At 37.0% G+C, this 19581-nt stretch overlaps 1 protein-coding gene across 1 annotated transcript in view; it reads right to left on the bottom strand.

Moving 5' to 3' along the window:
* Positions 1 to 19581, bottom strand: part of dnah5 (dynein, axonemal, heavy chain 5) — a 191066-nt gene that overhangs the window by 86721 nt on the left and 84764 nt on the right. The window contains exons 51-57 of the mRNA XM_037677265.1: positions 9856 to 10054; positions 9600 to 9772; positions 8487 to 8617; positions 3880 to 4033; positions 1427 to 1694; positions 946 to 1069; positions 238 to 345 (exon numbers count right to left, since the gene is read on the bottom strand). Of these exons, the coding sequence (XP_037533193.1) occupies positions 238 to 345; positions 946 to 1069; positions 1427 to 1694; positions 3880 to 4033; positions 8487 to 8617; positions 9600 to 9772; positions 9856 to 10054 (1157 nt within the window). The remainder of the gene's footprint in view (positions 1 to 237; positions 346 to 945; positions 1070 to 1426; positions 1695 to 3879; positions 4034 to 8486; positions 8618 to 9599; positions 9773 to 9855; positions 10055 to 19581) is intronic.

Genomic DNA, 19581 nt, shown 5'->3' on the forward strand with positions numbered 1-19581 from the left:
TTTGCTGCTGACAACCAAAACCAGCTGATCACATGCTCAAGAAGGACCATCAGCCTAACAATGGATCATTAGCACACTGATGGCTGTTTACTATTCACAGAGGGCTGAGTGATACTAGTTGTCTAATAATGTAACACCTGTTTGTTTTTCTGTAAATATTCTTGGAACAAGTTTTGTTGATAGTCATTCTGTAAGTAAGTACACATTTCAACTTACCGGTAATCTAACATAACCTACCTGTTGGCCAGATTCTGGACCTCAGACCTCTTCTCCTTATAGATGGTCTTGTAACCGTGGATGAAGGACAGGTAGGACTTGGGTGTGACATGAGTGGAGCGTCGGTATCTAGATTCAGTTTGGAGTTGAAAAATAATATTTCAGGGCATACTAAACAATAAATCGTGTTTACATTTTATAAATGTCAGAACCACTGCAGGAAATAGGAAAGGGTCACACAGTTCAACAAATCTGTCAGCTCTGATTGATGCAGCCTTTGAACATTTCTGATCACATTTATACATTTTAAGAAATTTATGCAGTTTTTAATATTTTTGTAGTCGACAATCAAATTTTGCATTGTCTTAATTACAATATTTTAATATTTATTGTATTTGATCATCCATCCATCCATCCATTTATAATACAATACAATTAATAATCGATTTCAATGGATCTTTAATATATTTAATCCTTTGGTGCAGTAGCTGTTGTGAGCTCATGATTCTCAGCAGAACCTCAGGATCCAATATATACTTTAATTCAAGATATATTTTGTTATACACCATGGGGTCCTTCGACAGGAGAGTTTTAGGATCACTGCCCGTAAACCAGTGCTGCAGGATAGTATATTGTTTAATTTTTTGTTTGTTTGTTTGTTTGTCATGTATTTTTTTACATTTAGGAAAGTTATAGACTCAAGCTCAGTCTGATGCACCACAGTACTACCTTTGAAAGTAATCCACACACTTCTCTGCAACGCCATCCTGGAATGAGCCCATGCACTGAACTACTTCCTGTTTGACCTGAGGTGAGCAGTCTATGTCGTAGACAGACAGGAAGTGCTCTGAGACTAAAGGACAGGAAAGATAAAAATAAATTATTTTGATTAAAACAAAAAAAATGTCTCAATTTAAACTAGAAACGTCATATACATATATATACAGTATATACCATAAGTTCAGTTAGGATAAAATTAAGGTAAATTATTCCCTGAATTGTTACTATTGTTTTTCTACAGAAAAGACTATCAGTTATGAACATTATGAAATTGATTGTTGCTCATTTTAGGTTTAAGCTTCAGTCAGATTCCTGACAGGCAACAAAATTAAGAGTAGAATTCTGTAAATTAAGAGCAGAATTATGTACATAATAAAAACCTATAAAGACACATCCAGTCTAGACCAGTGAGAAAAGGTCAAATTCAAACCTGCAACCAGCGCGTCTTTGGGCCAGCGGCTGAACCAGTCCATGGTGCAACCGGATATCAGCGCCGGGAACTTCAGCGCCCGGTTGCGAAACTTTTCCCCAACGGGGGAAAAGCACAGAACAACGTGGAGATTGTGTCGGACCCGGGACATAAAGTACTCGTGCAGGTTTTCATTGGTCGGTGGTCGCCGTGGAAACTCTCTCTTCATTGTAGGGATGAGGTCGCTGAGGATATCGTCGATCTCATCACGAGCAAATAAGTTGGACACCTGAAGGTAGGAATACTCTTATTATTTCACTGAAATCACCTCAAATATTTAGCATTCATATGCTGGGTATTTTAAAGCTAAATAACTGATCATGTGTGTTTGACACAGTCTGAATGGGATTAAAACACATTTGGAGCATTTTAGGTTTTTCAAGTCTTTCAGTGTTTATGTCCTTCAATAAAGGCCTTAAAGAGTATACACAAAGGACACATAACTAAAAACAAATCACTAAACAACACACTAACAGCTTCAAAATTCATGCTCAATAATCCAGGTAAAAAAATCCAACAAAGTTCAGTCAGGTCATCTGGACGGTTTCTTTCTTTCTTTCTTTTTTGTTGTTGTTGTTGTTGAGATGTTTCATCATTCATCCAAAGGACTTCATCAGTCCCAAGAGCCACAAAAAAAAAAAACCTCAGTCCCGCAAGCAGCACACTCCCATAGTGGGCCAACCAGTTTGCTTGTGATTATATGGTTTCTGGGGCCCACCTTCTTCCCTGTTGATTCCTCTATGGCAGCCATAGCCAAAGTGGTTCAAAACATCAAAGTTAATACTCAATAATCCAGGTAAAAAAAGTTCAATCAGATCAGGTCTGGACAGTTTCTTTAGACTGAGTTTGTCTGTGGCTCCTCGGATTGATGAAGTCCTTTGGATGAAGAACGGAACATCTCAACAACAAAACAAAAAATGGAACTGTCCAAATCTGACTGAGTTTATTTGTGGCTCCTCAGATTGATTAAGTCCTTTGGATGAAGGATGAAGCATCTCAAAAAAAAGAAAGAAAGAAAAACAGTCCAGATGACCTGACCAAACTTTGTTGCATTTTTTACATGGATTATTGAGCATGAACTTTGCTGTTTTGAACCACTTTGGCTATGGCTGCCTGAGAGGATTTGACAGGGGAGAGGGCGGGTCCCAGAAACCATCTTATCACCAGCAAACTGGTTGGTCCATTATGGGAGCGTGCTGCTTGTGGGACTGAGTTTGTTTGTGGCTCCTCGGACTGATGAAGTCTTTTGAATGAAGGACGAAACGTCTCAACAACAACACAAAAAGAACCCATCCAGATGACCTGACTGAACTTTGGTGGACATTAGCAGCTCAAATTTAATTTTCTATAGCTGTCTTTTTAATTTTCTCTCACTCAGTCATCTCAGAATAACTTTTACTCAAACTTCCTTCCAACATTCATTCAATTCATTCAACCTTTATTTATACAGGTCAGTCTTATTGAGCCTCAGGGACTCATTTACAAGAGAGACCTGTTTGTTTGTTTTTTTAAACAAAGATTGTTGACAACATTAGACAACAAAGACAACAATAGACAACCAGAAAAGAAAGCATACAAATTGAGAAGAATAAATGAAATAAAAATTAAAGAAAATGGTATAAAAAAAAGATAGATTGTAAAGCAATGTAGAATACTAGAATACTAAAAACAGGAACATATCTGCATTGGTTTTTGCCATGAACTTAGCAGTTGTTTGAAACCACTTAAGAGAGGTCAAGGTCGAGAGCTTCAGATCTTTTTGCAAGATATTCCAGGAAACAGGAGCAGAGTAGGAGAAGTCCCTTTTGCCAAGTTCAGTCCTCACTGAGGGGACACTGCATGTAATAATGTCCTGAGAGCGCACGCTATAGCTGCACTCGCGCGGAGACATGTAGGAGGAGATGTGTGAAGGCAGCAGACCAAGAAGTGATTTAAAGATGAAAATGCACAAGTGAGAGAGTCTGCGTGAAGCTAATGATGACCAGTTAACCAGTCAATACATGGTGCAGTGATGGGTACGGTAGTTTCCGCCTTTATGAATCTTAGTGCACCATGACAGCAGTACATACACAATATACACAAACCATTTAAAATTTTTAATAAAACCATTTTTACACAGCCAAACCAAACATACACAAACCACCCAAACACCATCACTACTCTTCCCTGGTCTCCACTTCAGTTCACCTGGCCTGCTACCTAAACTGTTATCCAACAAGGGAAATAAAGCCGTGATAAGGCAGACAGAGCTGTGAAAATTAAAATAATTACACTTCAAGCTGCAGATGGAAACATGGTTGGACAGAAGGGAATTAGAAAAGGTGTAAATTAGAAGCAAACACTTGTCAGAAGTGAGAAAAACTAAATAAAAGCTGATGGAAAGAAACATATTTCTGTTTAAATGCAAACCCAACCTCTCCTGATGAGAGGACGTTGTTCATATACTCCAAGAAGCTCTCGTCTTTGATTTCATTGTCGGTGAAGATGAAGCTGACCCCTTTTCCCTGCTGACCGGCTGTTCGGTACAAACCCTTCAGGTCATCCATCAGGTTAGCTGTGTTATATGAACTGGGAACGAGAAGAAACATCTTGTTAATTGATGTTACCTTGTAAACATCCATCCATCCATTATCTTTACCCGCTTATTCCATTTTGGGTCACGGGGGTCGCTGGTGCCCATGTCTAGCAATCACTGTGCGAGGGGCGGGGTACACCCTGGACGGGTCGCAAGTCCATCACAGGGACACATAGAGACAAATGAGACAAACAAACATTCACTTTCTCACTCACACCTAGGGACAATTTAGAGTTACCAATCAGCCTAACATTCATGTTTTTGGTCTGTGGGAGGAAACCGGAGTACTCGGAGGAAACCCACGCATGCACGGAGAGAACATGTAAACTCCACCCAGAAAGGCCCCTGGACCAGGGTTTGAACCAAGGACCTGTTCGCTGAGAGGCAGCAGCTCTACCAGTTGCGCCACCGTGCTGCACCTTGTAAACATCTCCAAATTTATTTAAATATTTCGACAGACATTTTGTCTGATTAACTTCTGCAGCGTATTGTTGGATTTTCAAGTTGTGGGAGATTTTTTGATGGGGTAAAAATGTGTGGAGCAACATGAAAAATTTCTGACTTTAAAAATAAATTAAACGGCCTGCACCAGTTTGGATCTCATAAGTCCTCCCAGCTGCCACGAGACTGAGTCTACAGCAGCAAGACAGGCAGGACTTTTAATGTTCCTCAGGGGCCGAAAAACTAACTAACTAAATTATCTATTTAAACAAGGGGTATCTGAAAGGCAGCTCGAGGGCCATTTGCATCCCTTGGAGTGATGCTGTGCTGTCAACAACTACAACTTAAGAAGCCGATGCAGATGTAGACCTGCTACTAATGTAATAGTGATCATTTTTTTGTAATTTTTTTTTTAGGTTTAAAAGGAAAATAGATGAAAAATAATCTTCTAAAAATGAGCAATCTTAAGTACAAAACAAACCTTTGGCTATAATTTAACCTTTTTTTTTATTTTTTATTTCATGGTACAAAGCATAAAACCTTTACTGACTACTACCAAAATGTAGACTTTTGGATAATTATCCATAAAAAAGATAAATATAACAAGTGTTTCCAAAGAAAATTATTACAGTTGATGTCATAATGGATGAAGGGAAATTGGACATTTTTAAAGGAATATAAAGTGGTATCGTCTACATACAAGTTGATTAACTTATTCAGTATCCCTTCAAACCTTCTATGAATCTGTTTTAGTCACGGACAGCTGTACAAGTTTTCAGAACTTCGATCAGACTTTGGGCCGACCATGGTTCAAACAGCTGATCAACCCTCATTTTAAAGAAGAGTTACTCATAGTATGCTTTTGTTTCTGAAAAAAAAATACTAAAATTAACTTTTCCAAGCACAAGAAAACAGAAAACAATCAACTCAATAAATCAAATAAATTAAATCATTTTATTAAGAAAGGTTAATGTTTGTGAGGCTTTTAATGTTTTGGATCTACAACAATTTAAAACACCTCGACCAAAATATGTAAACTATTGTCATTTCTCCAAAATACCTTGACAGTTTTGGCCCACATAGAAAAAAGTTTGGACACCGCTGATGGAAACAAACAGACAAACAAACAAACAAACAAACAGACAAACAAACAAACAGACAGACAAACAAACAGACAGACACACAGACAAACAGACAGACAGACAAACAGAGAAAGACAGACAGACAGACAGAGAAAGACAGACAGACAGACAGACAGACAGACAAACAGACAGACAAACAGACAGACAGACAAACAGACAGACAGACAGACAGACAGACAAACAGACAGACAGACAGACAGACAAACAGAGAAAGACAGACAGACAGAGAAAGACAGACAGACAGAGAGACAAGCAGAGAAAGACAGACAGACAGACAGACAGACAGACAGACAAACAGACAGACAGGAGACAGACAGCCTGCTTGCTTGCTTGCTGTCGGAGCCTTGGTTCACCGTCTCTTCACCTCCTCTGACAAACATTTGAACATGTCCATCAGATTTTAATGCTTTGCAGCCAAAATGCCAATTTTTACTTTGACATTTAGTGAGTGATAAATAAAATAATATAAACTGCATCTTTACTAAGCTCACCCACTACCATAAAATCAGTTTTGTAGTGTTGTCAGAGTGCAATCATTTATAATCTGTTTAGTTTATTTATGAAGGGTTTTTAGCTTTAACATTTTGCTTCTTTTAGGTATGAAAACTTACATATAAGTTTTGAAAGGCCAAATTATAACTCATTACTCTAATAGCTCATCAGATCTCTGGCAGCAGCTGTTTGGCTCACTTGAAGACATTGAAAACACAAGAAGTGTTTGGACACCCAGATAACATAGAATTACAATGGGTCAGCCTAGAATTGATGAATCATGGAGTGGTTCTTCTGCATCACTTTGAGACAAGATATTTTTAATTTGAGTGATTTGCACAGGTGGGAAAGAAGTGGTGCTGGTAACATTTTAACTGGAGGACACAATCACATCCTGATCAAAACTAACACCAAGATTATTTACATTATAACTGGAGGCCAAATGAATACCATTCTACGGCTGAAAAGTTTGTTCATAAGATACCACGACTGAGTTTAAAATCAGTAAAATAGGAGGCATCTGTAAGAGTTTTTCATTGTGTTACCATTTTAAACTGCTCCATGATTTCTGCACTTCCGTGCATACGAAGCAAAGAAGTTTCTGGAACTATCAGTCAACGTCCGAGCTGATAGTAATTCTTTGTATTTACATACGCTGTTTTTACTTAGAATTGTTTGTTCTTTTTTAAAACCAATCATGTCAAGGTTTAACATAACTAGTATCTTGCACTGCCATTGTTTTTCTCCTCACCCTTAAACTGATACAGATGATATCAACTGATACAGATGGTATCAGAAACTCATTTCAGTAAGCATAAACCCTTATCTCGTGACCCCAGATTGTTGACTGTCCTCTTTCCTTCTCTCTTACCAATAAAAAGGCAACTCAAACAGTGAGGCTTTGGAGTTCACTTCTGATTTCAGACCAGAAGTGAATTTCCCCTTCTTGCAAAGAGCGTTGGCCAAAAATCTCATTCTGTTGTCTCGTGTGATTTCTTTAATAGGTTCGACGGGAAAAAATACCCAACAGCATCCAACATGGAAACACCTCTTTGAACAGAAACTCTGGGATGGGAAAAAGCAGTTGATTTAAAGGTTTAGTTGAAGTTTTAATTTTTTGACAATTTAGGGAGCTCAGCGAATCAAAAACAATTAAACACAAACCAGGTTCTCCAAACATCTAACCTGGTTATGATTGCTAAGAGAATCAGAGGCAATTGTAGGAAGGATGATTTGACTTCACTCTTTCATTAAAATAATATTATTTATAAAGAGCACAATGAAGTCATCACAGTTTAACGATTTTCATTAGTCTGGCTACAGTACTAAAAAGAAACCTGGGGTTGTTCTTGTTCTCCTCTGTTAAATAATAGAGGGTTTAATCTTCAAAAGGGCTTTCTTGAATGTTAGCAAGCTATCTCACCAGGTTAAAATAAATTATTTCATTTTAGTAGAGCACCATAAACGTTGCCGTTTTAAAGTACCCAATATACTTTGCACATAACATTTACAAAAGGACCAATTTGTTTAAAGATTTCACGGGATGTGTTAGTGCTAGCGTCCTCAGCAACCACACCAACCTTTATTCTATCTATAAACCTGTTAGACATTATGACTGAGCTGCTGTAACGTTGTAAAGGCTAACAACATCTGGTAACCGGTAATCCAGTAGCAAAAAACGATGCATCAATATTTGAAAGGAATTTTTTTTTTACATAAATATTATAGAAAGGCTTAACGATAACAAGAGTTTTATATTTGCATAAACACAAGCTCTCTGTAATTAATGAGCATGTAAAGGTCATATGTGTCTGAGTGTGGGCCTGTGTTTTTGTCTGCTGGAGAAAAGAGTAAGCAGATGAAAAACCATGCAAGAGACGCAGTTGAAGTGCTTGTTTTCTCTAGAGATGCTTGTGAAGCCGAGAGGAGAAACATGACTCATTCAGATTGATACACAGCAAAATCTGTTAGAGACTGTGCCTGTGGGAAAAATGATAGCCACGAATACACATAAATACACACAAGTACACAAAAAAAAAAAACACGGGGGCTGGGAGGGAAAGATATTTGATGGGCTGGGAGAAGGAGAGAGGCTGGAGTGAAAGAATAATGAGGCAGATAGTGGTGTTCAAAATACAAACGGTTAATAAAATAGGAAGAATTGTCTTTCTCTTGATAAACCAACCAAAAAAGAGTTTTACTGGAAAGGGTCAGAGCAACAAAAAATATCAGCCTTTCTGCATTTATTAAGTGCTATCAGATACCAGTAATTCCTGCTGAATGTGCCCCCTGAGTAATGGGTTATGGATCTTTTTTTACTAGACTTCTGGGAAATAAAAATTCTAATTTTTATTCTCCACATAAGCATTACCGTGTGAGGGTGATCTGAAAGATCTGGTATCCAGCTATGAATGAGGCCAGTCTGGTCAGGCTCTGTTTCCCAGAACCTCCAACACCCACCAACAAGGCATTACCTCCTGGAGTTCGGATTATCCTTGAAACCTGAACATACAGAACATCAGAAAGTACTTTGAGTAGCAACTTTTAAAACAGCTCAAATTGTGTAGTGAAACAAAACAGGTTGGAGGCTATTGAAATATATTCAAAGACTTGAAATTCAAGCATTAACAAGCCGATGTCCCCCATCGCTGAGGGATCTGAATAGTGAATGTTTTGTAGTTTTGGAGAAGAGTGTTTTTCAGGACCAGAATTGAACAGAGAATGTAAATAAATTTTAATGTTTTTGGTGCAATGTGGTGCAAAGTGGACAGGAGTTATATTGTGGAGAAGAACAAAGGGAGTTTCTTTTTATTTTTTCTTATCTGAGGCAGCAGAGCGATGGATCCTGGAGAGTGGAGGGAGCAGCTTTATCCACTACAAGGTGCATTGGAGGAGCCAGGAGTGGCCCATGGTGGCCTTGGCCCCCATAGATGAACCTTTAGCCACCCCAATCATTTGAGGAAACTAAGCTTAAGCAATATAAAAACTAGAAAGCATATTTTCCTCAAATAATAGGGTTGACCGGTTTACATATCTCAATGGTAGTGGCCATCTTGGATTTAGATGTGGCAACCCAATTTTTGATAATGACTCAGATGTAGCCACACATCAAAATGGAAGTCGTTACATTGCTTATTTTTCAAATTATTGCACTCACAAGATAGACGGACATATTTGGTGGCAGCCATCTTGGATTTTGACACAGCAACCCAATTTTCAAAATCAAACTTTCTTATGCCAAGATGCAACTACAAATCAAAATGGAAGCCAGTACCTCACTTATTTGTTTAAGTTATTATGCCCACAACATGTACAGATGGGTAGATGGACAAAGTGTATTTTCAATTTCCTCTCTCTGCTCAGTGATGGGGGAGAAAAATGCACAAGGTTTACTGGATGTTTGTGTAGCTATTTACCATTTTGCAAAAAAATGACAAATTTATTGGCTCAAATAAAAAAATGTAAAAAAACACCTGTAAAGTACCTTGATCAGATGTATCATTGCATCCTGAAAGAACACCATGTCCATACCAGTACCTCTGACGCTCTCATTGTAGAGGAACAAGAACATGTTTAGACGGTCTCTTAAACTCTCAAATGACTCGATTGGCTCATAGACTTTAGGCAAATCAAAGTCTGAATCTTCTGGCTCTTCCCCTGAAAGGAAATTAATTTCACAATAAAAAAAAATTCAAGGCAAACAAAGAATCAAAACTTTGATTGTCTTGTTTGGTATCTACCTGTAGCTTCAGGAGCATCACGTAGAAAGTCAACAAAAAATATTTCAGCTCCAGAGTCAATCATTTTCATGTGCTCCTTCTTGAGCTCCTCTGGCACCAGCTTCACCAAAGCTTGGTCAAACCATTGCACGTCCTCGGGCATTGTAAACCTATCAGCTATCACACGCTTGCACTCGTGCTTCCACAGCGCCAGCAGAACCTGGAAAAACAGATTTATGAGTTCAAGTTTTCATTCAGCACAGAAGGAAGGGGACATGTGGGGAAATGGACTAGTGATCACCAAGTAGTGGCCAATAAAATATAAAACTATGGAAAAAGTGAACACAGTATAAAATGTCCAATATGTGTGAACACACCCAGCCTGTCTATTCATCATTACTGTTAACACCATGAAGTAATGTTGACCTTCCTCTGTCTTTTAACTGTCAGATGCATTTCTAACACCCTTCTACCAGTATACCCACTGTCCCTCCTCAAGACATGTCCAAAACATGTCCAAACGATCTCAGTCTGGCCTCTGTAACTTTATCTCCCAGTTGGTCAACCTGTGCTGTACCTCTGATGATTTCAATCCTAATCTTATCCATTCTTGTCACTCTTAAGGAGAACCTCAACATCTTCATTTCTGCCACTTCCAGTTCTTTCTATTGTTATTTTGTCCATGTCTCTTTCTCCAAGTCATACAGTATAGTTGATCTCACCAATGTCTTGTAAACATTTTCTTTGACCTTTGCTGTCACCGTTTTAATTACAAATCACCCATGAAACTTTTCTCCATACACTATTTCCTACCTGTACTCTCTGTTTCACCTCTTTACCACTCTCCCCATTTTCCTGGACAGTTGACCCCAAGTATTTGAAATCCTACATCTTTGTGTCCTCTGCTCCTTGTAGTCTGTCCATCATTATTACACTGCCTGTATCCTCAATCTCATTCTTTCAGTCACTACAGAGAGTTTGTGGCCATAGATGAGGGTAGGAACCTAGACTGATAGGTGAACAGAGAGCTTTGCCTTACAGCTCAGCTCCCTCTTCACCATAATGGACCGTCACAGAGTCTGCAATACTGCAGATGCTGCACCAATCCATTTGTCAATCTCACACTCCATTCTTCCATTACTCGTGAACAAAACCCCAAGATACTTGATCTCCTCCACTTGAGGCAGAACCTTACCCTCGACTTGAAAATAACAACCCACTCTTTTCAGACTGAGGACCATGGCCCAGATTTGAAAGTGTTGATTCTCATCCCAGTCGTTTCACATTTGACTGTGAACCACTCCAGTTAAAGCTGAAGATCATGACAGGATGACACCAGCAGGACCACATCATCCGCAAATAGCAAAGAAAGAATCCTGAGGCCGCCAAACCAGACTCCCTCCACTGCCTGTCTGCACCGAGAAATTCTGTCCATAAAAGTTATGAACAGAATCAATGAAAATGGGCAGCCCTGACGGAGTCCAATTCCCACCCTGAAGGGGTTCCACTTACTACCGGCAATGCGAACCAAACTCTCGCACTGCTTTTAAAGGGACAGAACTGCCCATAGCAACGGGCCCCCAATCCCATACTCACAGAGTGCCCCCCCCCCACACACACACACAGTGTGCCTTGAAGAACACAGTCAAAAGCCTTCTCCAAGTCCACAAAACACATGTAAACTGGATGGGCAAACTTCTATGACCCCTCGAAGACCCTAGTAAAAGTAAAGACCTGATCCAGTGTTCCATGGCCAAAACATAACCCACACTGTTCCTCCTGGATCTGAGGTTTGACCAATGATCGGACTCTCTTCTCCAATACCCCGGAATAGACATTAAGATTGACGCACCTATAATTGGAGCACACCCTCCAGTTCTCCTTTTTAAAGAGGAAAACCACCAACCCAGTCTATCAATCCAGTGGGACTGCCCCTGATGTCCACGCGATGTTGCAGAGGCATATCAACCAAGACAGCTCCACAACATCCAGAGCCTTAAGAAAATCAGGGTGAATCTTGTTCACCCCCGGAGCCCTGCCACCATGGAGCTGTTCAGCGATCTCGGTGACCTCAGCCACGATTATGGATAGACCAACCCCAAAGTCCCCCGACTCAACTTCCTCTGTGGAAAACATGTCAGTGGGATTGAGAAGTTCCACAAAGTATTTTTTCCACCTCCCGACGACATCACTAGTTGAGGTCAACAGCAACTCATCTTATGGCATGGTATAAAGTTTATTCATTTAAAAAAATACAAAACAACTCCATAACAATATAAAAAATACAAGAGATTTAAAATGAAAGACAGTAGAAAGAAGAAAAAAATCTTATTATATCTGCCCCTTTTTCAAACAATTAATTAAATCATAATAATTTTCAAGTAACAGAACAAAATTAATAACTCTTTTTAATTTTTCTAATTCTACAAAAAACACACTAAGCTACTTCATATATATATTTTTAACAATTCAGCTTTGATCTTTTTCTTAAATGTACACATTGACTTGGCATTTTTAACATCACTCTCTAGACAATTCCACAATCCAACTCCTTGGATTGAGGTAGACCTTCCCTTCAGACTAGTTCTGAATTTTAGTTTGACAAATATCTCTATCCCCTTAAGATTAGAACAACTTTGTCTTTTAACAAAATTTATTTGGATATTTAATGGTAATGTGATATTTTGAGCCCTATACATAACTGATAAAATACTATAATCTACCAAATCAGGGAACTTTAATAACTTTAGTTGATGAAATAATGTGCTTGATGGGTGACTGTAATGCTTTCTGGTGATAATTCTTATAGCTCTTTTCTGTAAAATAAAAATAGGTTTTGTAAATGTTTTACACGCTTTCCCCCAAACATCAATGCAATAGATTAAATGTGGAACAATGATTGTGTTATACAACATGTACAGAGCTTTATCATTTAATAATTCCCTGACTTTGTATAGTACTGCAATAGATTTAGATATTTTTATTCTTACAGAATTTATGTGATTTTTCCATGTTAGCTGTTCATCAATGATTACACCCAAAAATTTCATCTCATTAACTCTACAAATCTCAACACCCTCAATTTTGAATGGATCATCAACAGTTCTCTTTTTGTTACTAAATATCATGTAATTAGTTTTATCTAAATTTAATGATAATTTATTAAGTTTAAACCAAGTTTGTATTTTATCAAATTCTGTCTTCATCAATTCCAACATCTGTTTTACATCTTTACCCAAACAAAAATATGTGGTGTCATCTGCAAAAAGGACACATTTGAGGAGTCCTGATACATTCACTAAGTCATTCACATATAAAATAAATAACTTTGGTCCAAATACAGAGCCTTGAGGAACTCCACAAGTGATATTGCACAGGTCAGATCTTACACCATTTATTTGTACAAACTGTTTCCTATCTTTCAAATAGCTACATACCCAGTGTAATGCTGGTCCTCTTATACCATATTTATTCAATTTTTCAAGGAGAATAGTGTGGTCAATAGTATCGAATGCTTTTTTTAAATCAACAAAAATACTAACACAATACTGTTTTTGATCGACAGCAGTAGTTATTTGTTCCATTATTTCCATGAGAGCCATTGATGTAGAGTTGTTTTGCTCTAAACCCATACTGACTGCTACTTAGAATGTTTTGTTTAGTAATAAATTGATCTAATCTGGTCACAAATAGTTTTTCTAGAATTTTTGAGAACTGTGGTAATAAGGATATTTGTCTATAATTATTGAACATACATTTATCACCATTTTTAAAGAGAGGAACTACCTTAGCTACTTTCATATTGTCTGGAAATATTCCTTTTGAAAATGATAAATTACAAATATATGTAAACGGCTCGATAACATAACTCATCATGTCCTTTACAAACATCATATCCATGTCCACCCAGTCTTTTGATCTGTAAGATTTTTTACAACATTCATTATTTCTTCTTTGTCAGTTCCATTAAGAAAAATACTGTTGTCACAACCTATAACTGAATGGTTCACATTATTGTCTACTTTTGGTATTTTAGCTGCAAGGCTTGAGCCAACGTTCACAAAATAATGATTAAATCCATTTACAATTTCATTTTCATCATGGAGTTCATTGTCCTCCTTCAAAAAATATTGTGAAATACCTGTTTTTGCTTTATGACTTTTCAGAACACTACTTATTACCCGCCATGTTGCTTTCATATCACCATTACTTTTATTTAATAAATCACTATAATATTCCTTCTTGTGTTTCCTTATAATCCCTACTAATTTATTTTTATACTTCTTATATTTCTCTTCGGCCTCTTGTGTTCTCAATTTCAAGAAACATGTATACAAATAATTCTTTTTTTTTTTTTACAAGCATTTGTCAAACCTTTCGTCATCCATGGTTGGTCAACAACATTTCTCTTTGTATAATTATTTTGCACACAATTCTTTTCATACAGAGCTCCCAAAATATTCATAAACTCATCATATGATCTGTTCACATCATCAACATACACGTCTTTCCAGCTTTGTTTATGTAAATCATCTTTTAATTTATCCATTGCTTTTTTTGATGTGTTTATTGTTTTTTCCTTAATAGTAATTTCTTTTGTAATGCTTTGATCATTTTTATAAATCATGAAAAATGGTAAGTGATCACTTGAATCACTCATTAAAATACCTCCTATCACATCCCCATTTGTTATACTTGTGAAAATATTATCGATTATTGTAGCACTATGAGTTGTAATTCTTGTTGGTTTTGATACGAACGGATAAAGATTTAAACTATACAATGAATTTGTAAATGTACTGATGTTATTAGAATCTGTTTTATTTCCCAGGTCAATATTAAAGTCTCCACAGAAAAAAATACTTTTATTAAAACTCTTGTCCAAGAGTTGTAAGATTTTATCGGTGAATATCTCTATATTTGATCCTGGAGATCGATATTCACAGCTTATTAATATGTTTTTATCATTCTTGTTTATTATTTCTATTGTTATTATTTCCATGATATTATCAACAATTGTTGACATTTCATTAATTAATTTACATTTTATTTCATTTTTAACAAATAGAGCGACTCCACCACCTCTTTTGTTACTTCTGTTCACATGATATAATTCATACCCTTCCATGTGAACATTATTTGTGTTTTCATCATTGAGCCACATCTCCGACAGTGCTATTATTGTAAAGGTTCTGTTTAGCTGTTTTAAATAATCTGTTATTTTTTATATATTTGCATCTATACTTCTACTATTAAAGTGAATAACAGAGAGACTTCCATTCGTTTTATTGATGTCATTAAACTGTTCTTCATTGTAATATTCACAGTCTTTTATTACAGGGAAAAAATTTGTATCAATCACATCTTCAGCATTGTATATTTTAAACTCTAAGTCTTCGTATGTTGCCATGTTTTAATGTATTTGTTCATTTTTATATTTTGTTTATGAAGTTATGTCAATGATTTATCATCTGTCCTCTCCAGAGCTCATTTTTGTCTTTCCAGATCCTTCAGGTCTTTTATTATTTTAGCCAGAGATCCTTCCAGTATTTTGATCCAAATGTTTCCATTTCTTGTCCAAGTTGATGCTATTTTTTTCTGTTTTTTCCACAACCTTGCTTCACGTGCAATATTTCCTTTTTTTTTTGTTAGATGTTCATTTATGTAAACATTTGTTCCCTTCCGTTTTTTTGCTAGCATTATTACCTTGTTTCTTGATTTCCTGCTAATGAACTTTATGACTATGGATGGTTTGACTTTATCTGATTTGCTGGGCAGGGTGTGACAGACTAAAATGTCCTCATGTTTGATGTCAATGTCTTTGTTTTGTAAAAAATTCACTACTTGCTTCTCCAGAGTCTGTAGTTCTTCCTGTGGTGTGTCTTCTGTTGTGTTAGTACCAGCAACAACTCTTGCATAAGTCCGGTTCCTAACTTCCAGTCCAGTGATCATCAAGTTGACTATTTTTGTGTATTGTTCCGTCGTCAACTTTTTGTTCCAGTTCAGCTATTTTTTTGTCTTTGTTACTTATCACTTCTTTCAATTGCTTCACTTCTTCAAACACGAGTTCCCACTTAGATGATAATCTAATGATGAAAGTGAAGATGATAATCTTCACTGAACACAGTGTTAGTAAAGCGCTGCTTTCTCTTCTTCAGCCACCTGATGGTTTGCCAGAATCTCCGACAGATTGTCTCTATCCAAGACCTAACCGAACTCCTCCCACATCCGAGCTTTTGCCTCTGCAACAGCCAAAGCTGTGGACCACTGGGCCCTCCAGTACTCGATAGCTGCCTCCAGAGTCCCAACAGTCAACAAGGCCTGATAGGACTTCTTCTTCAGCTTGACAGCCTCCCTAACCCTAAGTGTTCATCACCGAGTTTGAGGATGGCAACCACAAGACACACCGAAAATCTTCCAGTCACAGCTCAAGGTACCCACATCAAATATTTAGGTGTGGAACATGGCCCACTCTGACTCAATGTCCTCTGTCTCAGCTGGGATGTGGTTAAAGCTCTCCCAGAGGTGTTTCTGATGGGTTCTGCCAGGCATTCCCATCAAACTCTCACAAAACATTTTGGTCTATCGGGTCTGTCTGGCATTTTCCCCCTGCAATCTGACCCGACTCACTAACAGGTGGTGATCAGTTGACAGCTCAGCTCCTCTCTTCACCCGAGTGTCCAAAACAAAAAAGGCGCAAATTTACATACAAAAATATAAATACAAAAAAAAAATATATATATATATATACACAAATACAAAAAATTCCAGTCTGAAGTTTTGTGAAGACCCTCCAGCCCACTGGACCCTGCAGAACCAGTAGCCAAAAAATTATTTTATTTTTTTCTTCTTGTTCCTCAGTGGTCAGATATGGAGCTTCTTTGTTGTTTAGTTTAGTTTTTTTAACTCTACCCATGGAAGAAACACTAGTTTCTGACTACATTTATGGTATGGTATGGTATGGTATAAAGTTTATTCATTTAAAAAAAAAAGTACAAAACAATTCCATAACAATATAAAAAAAGATACAAGAGATTTAAAATGAAAGGCAGCAGAAAGAAGAAAAAAATCTTATTATATCTGCCCCTTTTTTCAAACAATCATTTCAATCATAATTATCTTCAAGTTATTTAGAGCTTTACCCAGATAAACCAGCGAGCTGCTGCAGCATACGCCCACTGATGACGTCCTGTTTTTGGAGGGTCCAGTCCAGGAAGCAGAGTTGTAGTCCTCCACACATCTCTGCTGCTTCTCCTCTGTTACCCACCCACACCCACATTGAAACAGTGTCAACTCGCCCACGGCTGAAATTAAATAAACCAAAAATCAACTCTAAAAATATAAACTATAAAAATCTGATTAAAATAAACACAGTTACTTTACCAGAGCAAAATCATAAAATCATTAAATGTGGATTATTGAACATCAGATCTCTTTCCTCTAAATCCCTGTTAGTTAATGAACTGATAACTGATCATCATATTGATTTATTCTGTCTGACAGAAACTTGGCTACAACAGGAGGATTTTGTTAGTATAAGTGAATCCACTCCTGTTAATTATTTAAATTTTCATGTTCCTAGAACAACTGGCCGAGGTGGAGGAGTAACTTCTATTTTTCAGTCAGGATTATTGATTAATGCCAAATCAGTTATTAGTTATGATTCTTTTGAATCGCTGTCCCTCAGTCTTTCTCATCCAAAATGGAAATCAGAAAAGCCACTTCTACTACTTGTTATATATCGTCCACCAGGCGCTTACTCTCAGTTTTTGTCTGAATTCTCAGAATTATTAATTGACTTATTATTAAATACTGATAAAATCATCATAATGGGTGATTTCAATATTCATGTAGATGTTGAGAGTGATAGCTTAAGCATAGCCTTTAATAATTTAATAGACTCATTTGGTTTTACCCAAAACGTCCGCACATCTACTCATTCTTATCATCACACTCTTGATTTAGTTCTGACCTATGGTGTAGAGATTAAGGACTTGGTAATAGTTCCTCAAAATCCTACTCTGTCTGACCATTTTTTAATAACCTTTGAGTTTACATTAAATGACTACACAGTCACTGAGAGTAAATTTCATCTCAGCAGGTGCTTATCAGAAAACGCTGTAACCAAATTTAAACAATCTCTTCCATCAATGTTTTCCTCTGTCTTGCAGAGTAATGCATCAGAGAACGGTGACTTAGATCATCTAGTTGATCATCTTACAACTTCAATGCAAACTTCACTTGATAAAACTGCTCCACTGAAAAAGAATGTAATCAATCAGAGGAAACTGGCTCCTTGGTTCAATTCTGAGTTACGTACTTTAAAGCAGGCATCTAGAAACCAGGAGAGAAAATGGCGCTCTACTAATGTTGAAGAATTTTATTTAATTTGGAAAGATAGTCTGCTAACGTATAAAAAAGCTCTCCATAATGCTAGAACTTTATATTACTCATCTTTAATAGAGGAGAATAAAAATAACCCTAGGTTTCTGTTTAGTACTATTGCTAGACTAATTAAAAGTCCCATTTCTGTTGAACCATGTATCCCTACAACTATAAGTAGTGACGACTTCATGAGATTCTATATAAATAAAATTATTTCAATTAGAGAGAAAATTCAAACCATCCTTCCTTCTACTATCTTTAGTCCCCTGTCAAATGAGGCAACTTTAAAAAATTCACTAGAGCCTGATTTATGTTTGGACAGTTTTTGTCCTGTTGAGCTCTCTGAATTGTCAAAAATAATAATGTCATCCAAACCATCCACATGTCTGCTAGATCCCATCCCAACCAGACTATTTAAAGAGGTATTTCCCCTAATTAATGTCCACATTTTGGATCTACTTGATTTGTCTTTAATGGATGGTTATGTACCACAGAGCTTTAAGGTTGCTGTAATTAAACCTTTACTTAAGAAGTCTGACCTTGATTCAGAAATTCTGGCCAACTATAGACCTATATCTAATCTAACTTTCATCTAAAAAATTCTAGAGAAAATAGTTGCAGGTCAGTTGCGTGAACATCTACAAAGAAATAATCTGTTTGAAGAGTTTCAGTCAGGGTTTAGAGCTTATCATAGCACAGAAAGAGCACTAGTAAAAGTAACTAATGATATTCTCATGGCCTCAGACAATGGACAGGTGTCTATACTGGTCCTGTTAGACCTCAGTGCTGCATTTGATACAGTTGATCACAATATTTTACTACAGAGGCTTGAATATGATATTGGGATTACAGGAACAGCTCTAAAATGGTTTAAATCATATCTATCTGATAGATTCCAGTTTGTAAATGTAAATAATAAATCATCTTCATACACCAAAGTTAGTCATGGAGTTCCTCAGGGCTCAGTGCTTGGGCCAATACTCTTTACTTTATATATGCTTCCATTAGGTAAAGTTATTAAAACAGCATGGGATAAATTTCCATTGTTATGCTGATGACACACAATTATATTTGGCCATTAAACCCAATGAATCCAATCAGCTACTTAGATTACAAGCATGTCTTAAAGACATAAAAACCTGGATGACCCTTAATTTTCTCCAGTTGAACACAGACAAAACTGAGGTTTTGGTTTTTGGACCTGAGCACCTTAGGAATGTCATTCTCCCTCCTTACATAGCATTAATCTGTCCTCCAGCTTTAATGTTAAAAATCTTGGTGTTATTTTTGATCAGGACATGTCTTTTATCCCCCACTGTTAGGAGTGCGCGGGGAACCCAGATGATATGAGACCCAGAACGA

This window comes from Nematolebias whitei, chromosome 5 (assembly GCF_014905685.2).
Source record: "Nematolebias whitei isolate Nwh7 chromosome 5, NemWhi1, whole genome shotgun sequence".
In the NCBI taxonomy this organism is placed as follows: Eukaryota; Metazoa; Chordata; class Actinopteri; order Cyprinodontiformes; family Rivulidae; genus Nematolebias; species Nematolebias whitei.